Source organism: Mustela lutreola, chromosome 10 (genome assembly GCF_030435805.1).
Source record: "Mustela lutreola isolate mMusLut2 chromosome 10, mMusLut2.pri, whole genome shotgun sequence".
In the NCBI taxonomy this organism is placed as follows: domain Eukaryota; kingdom Metazoa; phylum Chordata; class Mammalia; order Carnivora; family Mustelidae; genus Mustela; species Mustela lutreola.
The window spans coordinates 79,209,475-79,223,063 of NC_081299.1; the positions used below are offsets into that span (position 1 = coordinate 79,209,475).

The window sequence follows — 13,589 nt, forward strand, 5'->3', positions numbered from 1 at the left end:
ATTGAATCTTTTCTTTCATTCATTGCCAGTTCATGTGAATTCTTCAGACAGATATTTCATATTTTTCGTGGTTTCTCTTTTTCAAACTTCACAAAAATGTGTGAATTAGAAAATGATAGTTCCCTGTAATCTCACAACACCTCACTCACCTTTTTGTCATTTGGATGGCTTTTTATCTATGTATTCTGAATTCATCCTCAGCCTCTCTAGTGGAACTAAAGAATCACTCAATATATTAAAACATATCAAGTTTCTTTTTTTTAAGAGACAGCTGTTCTGCAGCTCTCCATCCCTTTTGTAAAAGTCTTCATCCAGAAGCATTTCTTCATCTCATCTGTATTTGATTACCACTTCCTAAGTCCCCTGTTGTTGACTCTGGCTTATAGAATTGATTAAAATTCTTATTCCTTCTGAAGTTGTTTTCATTTCCATAATGATTTTATGGTTTCCATCTCTCTCTCTCTCTCTTTTTTTTCTCTTAAATCTACCAGTTCATTTGTATTTTTCATTTGGTAATTCTTTTTTCTTCTTGATCTTTTTTAAAGAGATTTTTGTATGTTCTTTAACTTCTTTGAGGGTCTAAAGAATTTTTTTTAAATTTTTATTTATTTATTTGACAGACAGAGATCACAAGTAGGCAGAGAGGCAGGCAGAGAGAGGAGGAAGCAGGCTCCCTGCGGAGCAGAGAGCCTGATGCAGGGCTCAATCCCAGGACCTTGGGATCATGACCTGAGGGGAAGGCAGAGGCTTTAACCCACTGAGCCACCCAGGCGCCCAAGGGTCTAAAGAATTTTATATCTAAATGTTTCTGTAGTATTTGGAATAAATTTTCCAGTGTACACAATATTCTCTTTCTGCCTTTCATTCATGTTTCTCTATGTATAGATTCCATGTTAGATCCTTTTGGATTATTACTCTTTAGATTCTTTCTGCTTATGAGTGTGCTATTTAATAAAATGTAGAATGGGTGGGTTTTGATTATTCCCTTTAGTTTTTACCTGGGTACTATTTTAATTTTATTCTTGGAATTTGAGTTAGAGGTGTAGATATTAATACCTTACAATCTGTATTCAGTTATTTAGTGAGAGGTCTTAGAAGAGCAGAAAGGAGGGACGCCTGGGTGGCTCAGTTGGTTAAATGGCTGTCTTTGGCTCAGGTTATGATCCCAGCGTCCTGGGGTCAAGTGCCACATTGGGCTCCTTGCTCGGCAGGGAGCCTGCTTCTCCCTCTGCCTCTGCCTACCACTCTGTCTGCCTGAGCTCGTGCTCTCTCTCTCTCTAACAAATAAATAAAATCTTAAAAAAAAAAAAAAAGGCAGAGCAGAAAGGATATTAAAGTCATTAGCCAGAGATTAACATAACCAGAGTCATGTGAATGTTCACTGAAAACATGGAGTGGCTGAGATTAACTAGGAAGAAGATACAGAGTGAGAGGTGGGAAGATTGACTTGGGCAGATGTCTGTGAGATGCGGTACATAGAAACCAAAGTAACTATTTCATGAAATTAGGAATGGTAATTGGTGTCTTGGGCTGCTGAAATCAGTATCAAGTAAAATGAAGGTTGAGAAATGTCCACTAGGATGATCAACATAGAGGTTGTTAGTGACCTTGCTCAGTTTCTGTAGAATGGCTAACTTGCTTTGGGTGGAAGAATGAGTGAGAAGTGAGAAGATGATACAACAAGCATAGAAAACTGAGAAACGGCTTTGACGAGGAGGAAAGAAAGGATGGTGGTGGTAGTTGGAGACAGGTAGAGGTATGGGTAATTTTTTATGATGGGAATATCTCGAACATGTTTAAATGATAATATAAAGAAGCCAGAAGGAAAGAGGAGTGATAGGCAATAGTATGAATTCCTGAGAAAGTGGATAAGTTCCTGAGAAAATGAATTCAGAACACCAGTGAAGCAATTTGATTTATATAGGAGGAAAATAGCTCTATCAATAGGAGCAAGTGAAAGTGGTAACCTTTGAAGGCAGTTGGGAATTTAGAAATCCTTCACCAAATGAGCCAATTTGTGAAGAAGGAAGGCAACATAGTTTGCAAGCGAAGAAAACATTTCAAATGAAAAGGGGAACATTATCAGGGCACCTGGGTAGGTCAGTGGATTAAGCCGCTGCCTTTGGCTCCGGTCATGATCTCAGGGTCCTGGGATCGAGTCCCGCATCAGGCTGTCTGCTCAGCGGGAGCCTGCTTCCCTTCCCCTCTCTCTCTCTCTGCCTGCCACTCTGCCTACTTGTGATAAATAAATAAAACTTTAAAAAAAGAAGAAGAAGAAAGGGGGAACATTACCATTATTTTGTTCAATTCTTGTAAATCCTACTTTGGTGTTATGATGTGGCTACTTCTATAAATATGTATATGAATGAAATATCCTACACAAAGTTTAGTTTTGCTTTTTTTTACTGAAACATTTGCTTCCTCGTCTGTACTTTGAGTTTTATAATACATCTTGAAACTGAATGATAGGCTAGACTACATAGTTATGTAAATATTTTTCTTCCAAAGAATATTATGATGTGACTGAACTTAAAATACCTAAAGAAAATTTTATTTTCAAGGTGTCAAAACTGGAACAAGAACTTCAAAAACAAAGGGAAAGTTCAGCTGAAAAGTTGAGAAAAATGGAGGAGAAATGTGAAGCAGCTTCGCATGAAGCCGATTTAAAAAGGCAAAAAGTTATTGAGCTTACTGGTACGGCCAGGTAAAATGGATATGTTACTTTTTCTTTTTCTTCCTATTTCAATATCAGTAGTTACCTGAAATTTCAATGTCATGTTAAGTGAAGTATTTGCTTAAGGATTGAATTTCTTTACAGCCCATGTTCTTAGCATTTTGTTTGTACCTTTATATTTTTCTTTATGCCTTTTTTGTATTGTATTATTGTATTTTAATATTCTTTATCCTCCTATTGTATTATAAGTTCCTTAAAGCCAAAATCATTTCTGGTTTATTTTTGGGTCCTCCCACAACAGTTAGCATAGTTCCCTATACCTCATAGGCACTCAGCAAGTACTGTGTTATATTAAATTGTGAATAGTATTAAAAGTTTTAGGTAAAGATGTACTCATTGAAAACTTTCACGGTGTCTAATTGTTTATGGGAAAGAATAACTTAACAGAATACAGAGTGGTTCTGAACCTTAACTCAACATTAAAATTACCTGAGAAGCTTTAAAAAGTACTGATGCTTTGGTCTCACCTCTAAGGATTCTGATTTAATTTTGCTAAGCTAGGCCCAGGAACCAACAGTTAATTGGTTAAGAAAGGGACCCATAGCTGAAAGCATGCCTCAGCTTCCCCAGACTCCTATGCTTTGTCAACAAGAGTTTACATAATTAATAATACATTCATACTCAAACCACCATGCTATCAACAGGAATCAAGAGTTAACTTGAACTAAGACCCTATGTCCCCAGGTTCCTTCTCTCCCACTGGCAGGAGTAAAGATTAGGCTTTGTGCATTGAGTATCAACTTTCTTTTCTAGATGTCAACTCTCTCCACTGGGTCAAGAAGATTGCCCTGTGTTTAAGACTTAAGATCACAGTTCTTTAGACCTTCTTTCTGCCACTGATTGGTGTCTCCCACACAACAGCCTCACCACCAGAGTCTGCTTGAATAGTTACATAATAACTTTGTCCTTGCTAATGCCAGATGCCACAAGAAGCTGTGTATTTCCAGGTCAACAGTCATCTCTCATACTAATTCCCCAAACCTTACCATATACAATGTTTCCTTCTTAGCTTATCCCAACTTCTGGAGACCTCTACTTGTCCTCTGAAATTCACAGTCCATCCTGAAAAACATTCTCTATATTCCCTACTTTTTTTTTCCCTCTCGCTTTAACAGAAATTTTACTTTTCCCTAAGGACCTTGCTTCATGTCCTGCAACCCTCTAAAGTTAAAATTTTTTTCTCTGGTCTTGAGACCATATCATTCCTCACTGTTGCTGACACCTACAGGCCACCTGATGTACTGTTGATTCCTCCAACACCACTCCAACACCAGTCTTCTTGAGGATTTCAGTATGTTAGCTGATCCATCTGAGATGCTAGCTTCTCATTTAAAGATCCCTCTCCTGTAATGATCTTGAGCTCTATCATACCTCAGCCACTCAACTCACATGATTTACTCTAGATCCTATCATTTTCAGTATCTCTGGTTTTTCTGTGATCTGAATATTTGGCATCTATACCTCTATTATCACCTGATTCCCTTTAATACCCCCAAATTCAACAGTTCTTTGATCTCACCAGGACTTAATTCATCAGTTCCATCACTGTTTTCATTCCCTGATGTCTTCTCCTTTGTTTACCCAGCTTAAATTCTGATCAGTCATTAAAATTAATGATTTGCATCTACTTGAAATTCTCTTATCTCTTTCTTACTTTTTTCTACACAGCACTAAAAATCCAACTCACACTACTCTGTGCTTGCATCTTTAGAGAAGCTGGAGGAAAATATAAGCACACTGATCAGTCTTACTTTAAATTCATAATTTCATCCTTAAGGTCCCTTAAGGGACCTGCTGTCTGGCAATCACAACATTACTAACTTCTGTAGAGGACTCTTTTATACTTAGTCATTTTCTTTCAAAACTCCTAACAACCACTCCCCAGTCTTTGCTGTCATTGATGATCTTGCTTTCTGTTTCAGTGGGAAAATTGAAGCAATGCTTGTTACTTTTCTTATTCTCACTCTTTGACTTCTAAACAAAACCTCTCCTTGATTATAGCTAATAGGCACATTTAGGAGAAAAAGTAAGTCCCAAATACTAATAAGAAGCTTATGAGCAAAATGATTAGACTTCATAAGAAAGAAATATCCTAGTTCTATGCTATCTTTTCCTCATGAAGCAAGGCTTTTTCATTTTCTCTGGTCCCATTATTGCTGCTTTCCCTTCTGGAACTACAATTTATAAAACTCTGTTTTTCTCTCCCAAAAGTTATAACAGTTAAAATATCTCCTTGGATCTGTTTTAGAACTAAAATATCTTCAGAGAGAAAGAAAGGAAACAAACTTTTTGAAGCAAGTATGAAAAGGTGCTTCTGGTGCTACATGTAAATGTCACTTCATGTAAATGATCCTGATCCTGGTTTCTTAGTGCTGAGGCTCATAATAGCACTTTTATTTTACATTGGAAGAGGCCAGAGAGTCTGGCCAGAGAGTTAGCCATCATATTCTTAAAGTTTAGTATTATATTTGCAAAACTCTTCCTTTGGCTTTATTTCCAATCTCAGAGTTGATTGCTCTCAATAACTCTGCAGTAAGACAGTGAAATATTTCTGGAAAAACTGGGTGGGTTTAAAGCCTGTTGTAAAATTTTGAAAGGGAAAAAATTTTGGTATTGGATTACTTATATAATTAAAATTTTCAAATCCATAAATATTTATTATATTATTCTTATGCCTCATTTACCTAGCATCAAGAAATAATGAGTAGTTGCTGATAAATAAATAAGAGTGGAATTTACCTTTACCAAGTACTGAAACTTTAAAACAAAACAAAAAACTCCTTTTGGCAGGGGCGCCTGGGTGGCTCAGTGGGTTAAGGCCTCTGCCTTCGGCTCAGGTCATGATCTCAGAGTCCTGGGATTGAGCCCCACGCTGGGCTCTCTGCTCAGCAGGGAGTCTTTCTTCCTCTCTCTGCCTGCCTCTCTGCCTACTTGTGGTATCTGTCTGTCAAATAAAAAAATAAATAAAATCTTAAAAAAAAAAAAAACCCAAACTCCTTTTGGCAGAAATTTTCTAAAATATATATTTTCTTGTTATTTAAAAATTTTCTGGTTGTCTTAGGATTATCATTACATACATTAGTTATTGTACCATGCTGAAAAATATAGTAGCACCTCAACAAAATCTTGAAGAGTACAAAGCTCTGGGTTTTTACTAAATGTCTGTAGATTACTGTCCTTTTCAAGTTCTTATATTTTTTTAATGTAATTTTGTCTCAATTCCTTTGCTGATAAGCTGTCATCTTTTGGTACTGTATGCCAACCTCTTGCATTTATTATTTTCTAATTATGTTTTATATCTACTGTAATATAAGAAATTAATTAAGCTAAAAATCACTTACATGGAATTTTAGAAATGTAAAAGGGTAATTAGCACTTACCTAATAAGCTTCTTAGCTTTTTGGACTATAGACATATTTGAGGGTGTGATAAAGAGCTATGGATTATTTTCTATACCTAGAACACATGTATACATAACTTTGCATATTGTTTCAGGAGTTTTATAGTTCTCCTCAGTTTCACTCATGGACATCAGATTAAAAACCTCTTGAACAAATCCACATTTGTCTAAGTTGCATTTACAAAAGAAATGTTCCTGCTTGCAAACTCAATTTACAAAATATTCAAGACATAAAGAACAACAGCAAAAAAATGTTGATTCAAAGAGTGTCAGTTCTACCCACCATTGAGGCTGACATTAGCACTTGTTTACTTAGTGAATATCACTTTGGAATTACCAACAAATGGGCTCAAAACTTTCTCTCACTATGTTGATTTGTCAATAGGTAGAAGATCTTCCATGTTGAAATAAGCTCAGGATTGACTGGAAGTTAGTAAACCTGATTCTCTCACTGTTAATAATTATTTGTCTTTTCCCAGACAACTCACTGACCTTCCAGTTTCCTCATCTCTAAAGCAAGAAAGTTGCACTAGTTGGGGAACCCCAGTAGTCCCTTGTAAAGCTAAAAAGGATAACATAAATAATAAAGGTCTGAATAAAAATAACTCACTTGATTCTCCTATGAGTAGTATGGTCATTATGGTGAATATTTTGATTGGTTGGCTTCCTTTTCTGTGTTGCAGATAACAGAAATTCCAGATGAATGTGACACCTATCTATGTATGGATACATACATACTCAGTATACAAAGCTTTTCACAAGCTAACTGTAGTTAGATTGAAAAGAAGCTAGCCTTGCTAAATATTACCAGGTAGTACAGTCATATTTAGTGGTACATAATTGATGCACAATTACAATCTTTTAGTTGGAGCATTTTTAATAATATGACTTAAGGATGACCCAGATTCTGACTAGATGTTTTGCTGATATTTGCTCTTAAATAACTTACAGATTTTGTTTAGTCAGAGAAAATCAGTTGGCTTTTAGGTTTCCGAATTATCCTACTTGTTTTATTTTTTGCTTTTAACCAGGCAAGTAAAACTTGAGATGGATCAGTATAAAGAAGAACTCTCTAAAATGGAAAAAGAAATAATGTACCTAAAGCGAGATGGAGAAAATAAAGCAATGCATCTCTCTCAGTTAGATATGATCTTAGAACAGACAAAGACCGAACTAGATAAGAAGACAAATTCTGGTAAGCAACAGGTTAGCTGAGCTTAGCTGCCTGTTTATTTATATTTGAAAAGTGGAATAATGTGAGCATTTGTGTTAGTAGGGCTAGAAGGGACAATGAGTGGTCAGTATTTTGCCTCTTGTTGATGAATAAAATTGGATATTCTTAGTTATAATTTTTAAAGATTTTATTTATTTATTTGACACATACAGAGAGAGAAATCACAAGTAGGCACAGAGGCAGGCAGAGAGAGAGGGGGAAGCAAGCTCTCAGCTGAGCAAAGAACCCGATGCGGGACTCGATCCCAGGACCCTGAGATCATGACCTGAGCCGAAGGCAAAGGCTTAACCCACTGAGCCACCCAGGCGCCCTCTTAATTATAATTTTTTACAAATTTTTAATAAAAATGGTTTTTGTATAATTCTAAAATTATTGTTTCCTTTTAACAGTGAAGGAATTAGAAAAATTACAGCATAACACTGAAACTGAACTAGCAGAAGCTTTGCAGAAACGGGAAGCATTAGAGTCTGAACTCCAAAATGCTCATGGAGAATTAAAAAGTACTTTAAGACAACTTCAGGAATTGAAAGATGTACTACAGAAGGCTCAATTATCTTTAGAGGAAAAATATACTACTATAAAGGATCTTACAGCTGAACTTAGGTATGTTAAACAGTAAGAAATGATACCACATTTATAGGTATTTCACTTTATTACTCTGACTCTTTGGGTCATACAGTAAAGTTTGCTGTTTAATTCTAGATGTCTAAATTTCTCAGTTGCGTTTGGCTCACTGTTATTCATCCCAGGCAGCCTGTCCCATGCTCCTTCTAAATAATTCAGCCTTTCCTCATGACTAATATTTCCATCCTTGGTCTTTGGACCATTTTATTTTGACCCTCCCCTATACTATATCTTCAACAAAAAGGCCAAGAGAAAAGGGAAGAGTATAAAATGAGGCCAGAGAAACACGCAGGAACCCTGTCATGTAGGGCTTTGTATTTCCTGATAAGGAGCTTGGATTTTTTTTTTTTTAAGATTTTATTTATTTATTTGACAGAGAGAGATCACAAGTAGGCAGAGAGGCAGGCAGGGGGGCGGGGGAGAAGCAGGCTCCCTGCTGAGCAGAGAGCCCAATACAGGGCTTGATCCCAGGATCCTGAGATCATGAGATCATGACCTGAGCCAAAGGCAGAGGCTTAACCCACTGAGCCACCCAGGCACCCTGAAGCTTGGATTTTTTGTTGATACTTAAAACTTAGTAAATTTTTCCTACTTTTTGACTTTGCTGTAATTGTCTTTTTGACCTGAAATAATGATTGAATGGCTGACCTCTTGCCTTTCATATTACCTCTAAGGGCCCTTTTCCAACCACCTACTCGCAAGTAGCCACCTATGCATTATCTCATCACTTTAAGACAACTTCAGGAATTGAGAGATGTACTAACATATTTAATGCTCTAACATAGCACTTTATGTTTTACCTTTTGTTTATTATTTATAATCTCTCTCCTCTACTGGACCTATTAGTATGTATTCTCCAAATGATGAAGAACATCTATCTTATTGTGAGCCTAAATCAAGAGTTAGTCACTGAACTGTGTGAGCCACGCAGGCAACCCTAACTGTTGAGACTTTTAATAGAACAGTAAACAGTTCATTAAAGAAGTTCACAATCTGCTTTTTCAAATCAGATATTTTTAAAATATTGTTTATATTTAAGTCTGGAAAACCATATGAAGATTTTCAAGATGAACATTTTTAGCTTTTGTCGTATTGGAACATAGAGCTCCAAATTAAAATTCTTTGATTGCACTCTCTGATCTAAGTGGTAGTAGTCTTAAAGTTGTGTCAGTATTAAGCATTTTTATAATATAAAATAATACATAAGTTAAAGTTTTAGGAGAGATACAGTTTATAAAAAATGTTAGACTTCAATACTTAGCTATATATGTAAGGCATCATTTGAGTAAAATTCCCATGAGAAACACAGTGGTTATTTACGGAGCTGTGGATATCGAAGATATCAATCATGAGATAAATGACTCATTCAACTGTAATAAACTTACAGCTGTCGTACAGAAACACTTTCAAATGCTCTCCTGATCTGTAAATGAAAAAATATGGACATATTTTTAAAATTCTTACACTGATTCAGTTTTTTTTTTAACTTTGTTTTTTGATTGGGTTATGTTAGTCACCATACAGTAGTACATCATTAGTTTTTGATGTAGTATTCCATGATTGATTGTTTGCATGTAATACCCAGTGCTCCCTGCAATCCATGTCCTTCTTAATACTCATCACTGGGCTCACCCTCCCAGGACCCCCTCCCTTCTAAAACCCTCAGTTTGTTCCCAGAGCCCACAGTTCATCTCCCACTCCAATTTCTCCCCCTTCATTTTTCCCTTCCTTCTCCTAATGTCTTCCATGCTATTCCTTATGTTCCACAAATAAGTGAAACAATATGATAATTGACTTTCTCTGATTCCATTTTCTATCTTAGGAGTACTTTAACATTTAGTTTAAATTGTCTACAGTAATAGTGTTTGAGTTAACTTTTACCTTTTGAGAATACTCTATTAAAGTAACTTGATACCAGTCATTTTCTTCATACAGTATTTCTTTAATTTGAGCCCTTTCAATCAGAAATAATTGCATATATCTTAATCACTTTTAACTTACAGGAATTTAACCCAATTGACTTAATTTTTTAAAACTATAATATTCCTACTATTTGCTTTGACCTTTTTCCTTTGATAAATTGCAGAGAATGCAAGATGGAGAATGAAGATAAAAAGCAAGAACTCCTTGAAATGGATCAGGCACTTAAGGAGAGAAATTGGGAACTAAAGCAAAGAGCAGCTCAAGTTGGTTTTCTTAATTAAATTTAATGAAATTTTCTGTTACAGTACAATCACACAGGGTTTCAGAGGTCACCCCTTTTTGGTAAAATGGACCTTTTTAAAACATATATGTTTGTGCACATTTATATTTTAAAAGTTAGTAGTATGTCATCTTTCTTCATCTTGCTATTTTTATAGCAAGTTTATTTTTGAGATTGAAGGTTAGCTTAGTATCTGAATCTTTTGATCTCTTACATTATTGCATATCATAAGACAACGGAATTAAAGGAGTTGTAACTCCTTTAATATTGTGTTTGTTGGAGGAGCAAAACTATTCAAAAGACATCTTTTTTAAAGACTTTATTTCTTAGACCAGTTTTAGGTTCACAGTGAAAGTGAGTAGAAGGTACAGAGATTTCCCAAATACACCTTTCTATCATAAATGCACAGCCTTCCCTATTATCAACATTCCCCACCCAAGTGGTACATTTGATAATAGTTGATGAACCTACATGTTATAATCATCCAGAATCCATAGTTTACATTATAATACACTGTTGTTGTGTACATTCTCTGGGTTTGGACAAATGTTTAATCACCCGTATCCATCATTATGATATATTACCCAGGGTATTTTCACTGCCGTAAAAATTTTCTGTGCGCCACATAGCATCCTTCTTTCTCTTCCCCCAGGCCTAGCAACCACTGATCTTTTTATTGTCTCCATCATTTTCTCTTTTCCAGAATGTCATATAGTTGAAATCATATAGTACATAGTCTTTTCATATTGGCTTCTTTCACTTAGTAATACTCATTTAAGTTTTCTCCACATCTTTTCATTGCTTCAGAGCTCATTTCTTTTAGCACTGAATAATATTCCATTGTCTCAGTGTACTATGGTTTACTTAACCATTCACCTACTGAAGGGCATCTTGGTTGCTTCCAGGTTTTGACAATTAAATGAATAAAGCTGCTATAAACATCCGTGTGCAGGTTTTTATGTGGATATAATTTTTTAAATTTTAATTTAATTTTTTTCAGTGTTCCAAAATTCACTGTTTATGCACCACACCCAGTGCTCCATGCAATATGTGCCCTCCATAATACCCACGACCAGTCTCACCCAACCTCCCATCCCCCTCCCCTCCCAAACCCTCAGTTTGTTTCTCAGTGTCCACAGTCTCCCATGGTTTGTCTCCCCCTCTGATTTCCCCCATCTCCCCATGTCCTCCATGTTATTCCTTATGCTCCACAAATAAGCAAAACCATGTAACTGACTCTCTCTGCTTGACTTATTTCACTCAGCATAATCTCTTCCATTCCCATCCATGTTGATACAAAAGTTGGGTATTCATCCTTTCTGATTCCATTGTGTATATAGACCATATCTTCTTTATCCATTCATCTGTTGAAGGGCATCTTGGTTCTTTCCAAAGTTTGGCAACTGTGGCCATTGTTGCTATGAACATTGAGGTAAAAATGGCCGTTCTTTTCACTACATCTGTATCTTTGGGATTTTAAGATTTTATTTATTTTACAGAGAGAGATCACAAGTAGGCAGAGAGGCTAGCAGAGAGAGAGAGAGAGAAAGGAGGAAGTAGGCTCCCTGCCCAGCAGAGAGCCCGACGCAGGACTCGATCCCAGGACCCTGAGATCATGACCTGAGCCGACGGCAGAGGCTTAACCCATGGAGCCACCCAGGCAGTCCCTCTATTTTCAATTTCTTAAGGAATCTCCACACTGGTTTCCAAAGTGGCTGCACCAACTTGCATTCCCACCAACAGTGGAAGAGAGTTCCCCTTTCTCCACATCCTCTCCAACACATGTTGTTTACTGTCTTGTTAATTTTGATCATTCTAACTGGTGTAAGGTGGTATCTAAATGTGGTTTTCAACTTCTCTTGGTAATTATCAAGGGGCATGATTACTGGATCATATGGTAAGAGTATGTTTAATTTTGTAAGACTTTCCAAACTGTGTTCCCAAGTGGCTTGTACCAATTTGCAATGAATGTGAATGCCCGCTGCTCCACATCTTGGCATTTGCTGTTGTCAATGTTTTGGATTTTGGCCATTCTAATTAGTGTGTAGTGGTATCTCCTGGTTAATTTGAACTTCTCAGATGACATATGGGATAGAGGATATTTTCTGGTGCTTATTTTCTATCTGCACATCTTTTTTGGTGAGGTGTCTGTTATAGTCTTTGGCTCATTTTTTAATTGAGTAATTTGCTTTTTTATTGTTGACTTTTAAGAGTTCTTTGTATATTTTGGATACAAGTCCTTTTTCAGGTGTGTCTTTTACATATATTTTCTTCTAGTTTGTGGCTTTTATTCACAATCTTTTGACATTGACTTTCACGGAAGTTTTTCATTTTAATGATGTCCAGCTTATTGTTTATTTCATGAATTATGCCTTTGGCTTTGTAACTAAAAAGTCACCCAGGGTCATCCAAAGTTTATGTTATCTTCTACAACTTTTATAGTTTTGCAAATTATATCGAGGTCTGTGATTCATTTTGAGTTTTGTGAAGGGTGTGGTGTATATTAGTTTTTTTTGCATATTGTTGTCCACTTATTCCAGCATCATTTGTTGAAAAGACTATCTTTTCTGCATTGTATTGCCTTTCTCCTTTGTCAAAGGTTAATTGACATATTTAGTTTCTGGATTCTCTTCTGTACAATTATCTATTCATCTCTGTTTTTGCCAGTACCGTGGTCTGTTTACTGTAGCTCTTTTGTGTCTTTAAGTCAGGTAATGTCACTCTTCCAACTTGGCTCCTCTTTAGTATCATGTTAGCTAAGAATATCCAGTGTTTTGCCTCTCCATATAGGCTTTAGAATCAGTTTGTCAATATCCACAAATTAACTTCCTGGAATTCTGATTGAATTGCCTTGAATATATAGACTTAGTTGCAACTAACTAACTGACATCTTGAATCTTGACAATATTGAGTCTTCCTATCCATGAGCATGGACTATCTCTCTATTTAATTCTTTGATTTCTTTCACTGGAGTTTTGTAGTTTCTCTTTATAGATCTTGTATATATTTAGCTAGGTTTATACCTAAGTATCTGTTTTGGGGGGTGCTAATGTAAATCATATTATGTTTTTAATTTCAAATTCCTCTTACTTATTGCTAGTATATAGGAAGGTGACTAAATTTTGTGTACTTCTTGTATCCTGCAGTTATTGGTTCTAGGAATTATTATGTCAAATCTTTTGGATTTTTCATCTAGATGATTATGTTTTCTATAAACAAATATAGTTCTGTATTCCTTCCTAAGATATGTATCTTTTATTTCTCTTTCTTGTCTTACTGCTTTAGTGAGGACTGCTAGAACAGTTTTGAAAAGCAGCAGTAAGAAAGAGAGTATCCTTGCCTTGTATCTGATCATAGTGGGAACGTTTTTAGTTTCTCACCATTAAGTATGATA

General features: G+C 35.9%; 1 protein-coding gene across 9 annotated transcripts in view; it reads left to right on the forward strand.

Annotated features, from left to right (window-relative positions):
* CCDC18 (coiled-coil domain containing 18) overlaps nt 1-13,589 on the forward strand; it is a 111,895-nt gene that overhangs the window by 58,881 nt on the left and 39,425 nt on the right. For all 9 annotated transcript variants that reach the window (XM_059135926.1, XM_059135932.1, XM_059135924.1 and 6 more), the window contains 4 exons: nt 2,562-2,704; nt 7,166-7,329; nt 7,758-7,971; nt 10,079-10,178. In XM_059135926.1, the coding sequence (XP_058991909.1) occupies nt 2,562-2,704; nt 7,166-7,329; nt 7,758-7,971; nt 10,079-10,178 (621 nt within the window). The remainder of the gene's footprint in view (nt 1-2,561; nt 2,705-7,165; nt 7,330-7,757; nt 7,972-10,078; nt 10,179-13,589) is intronic.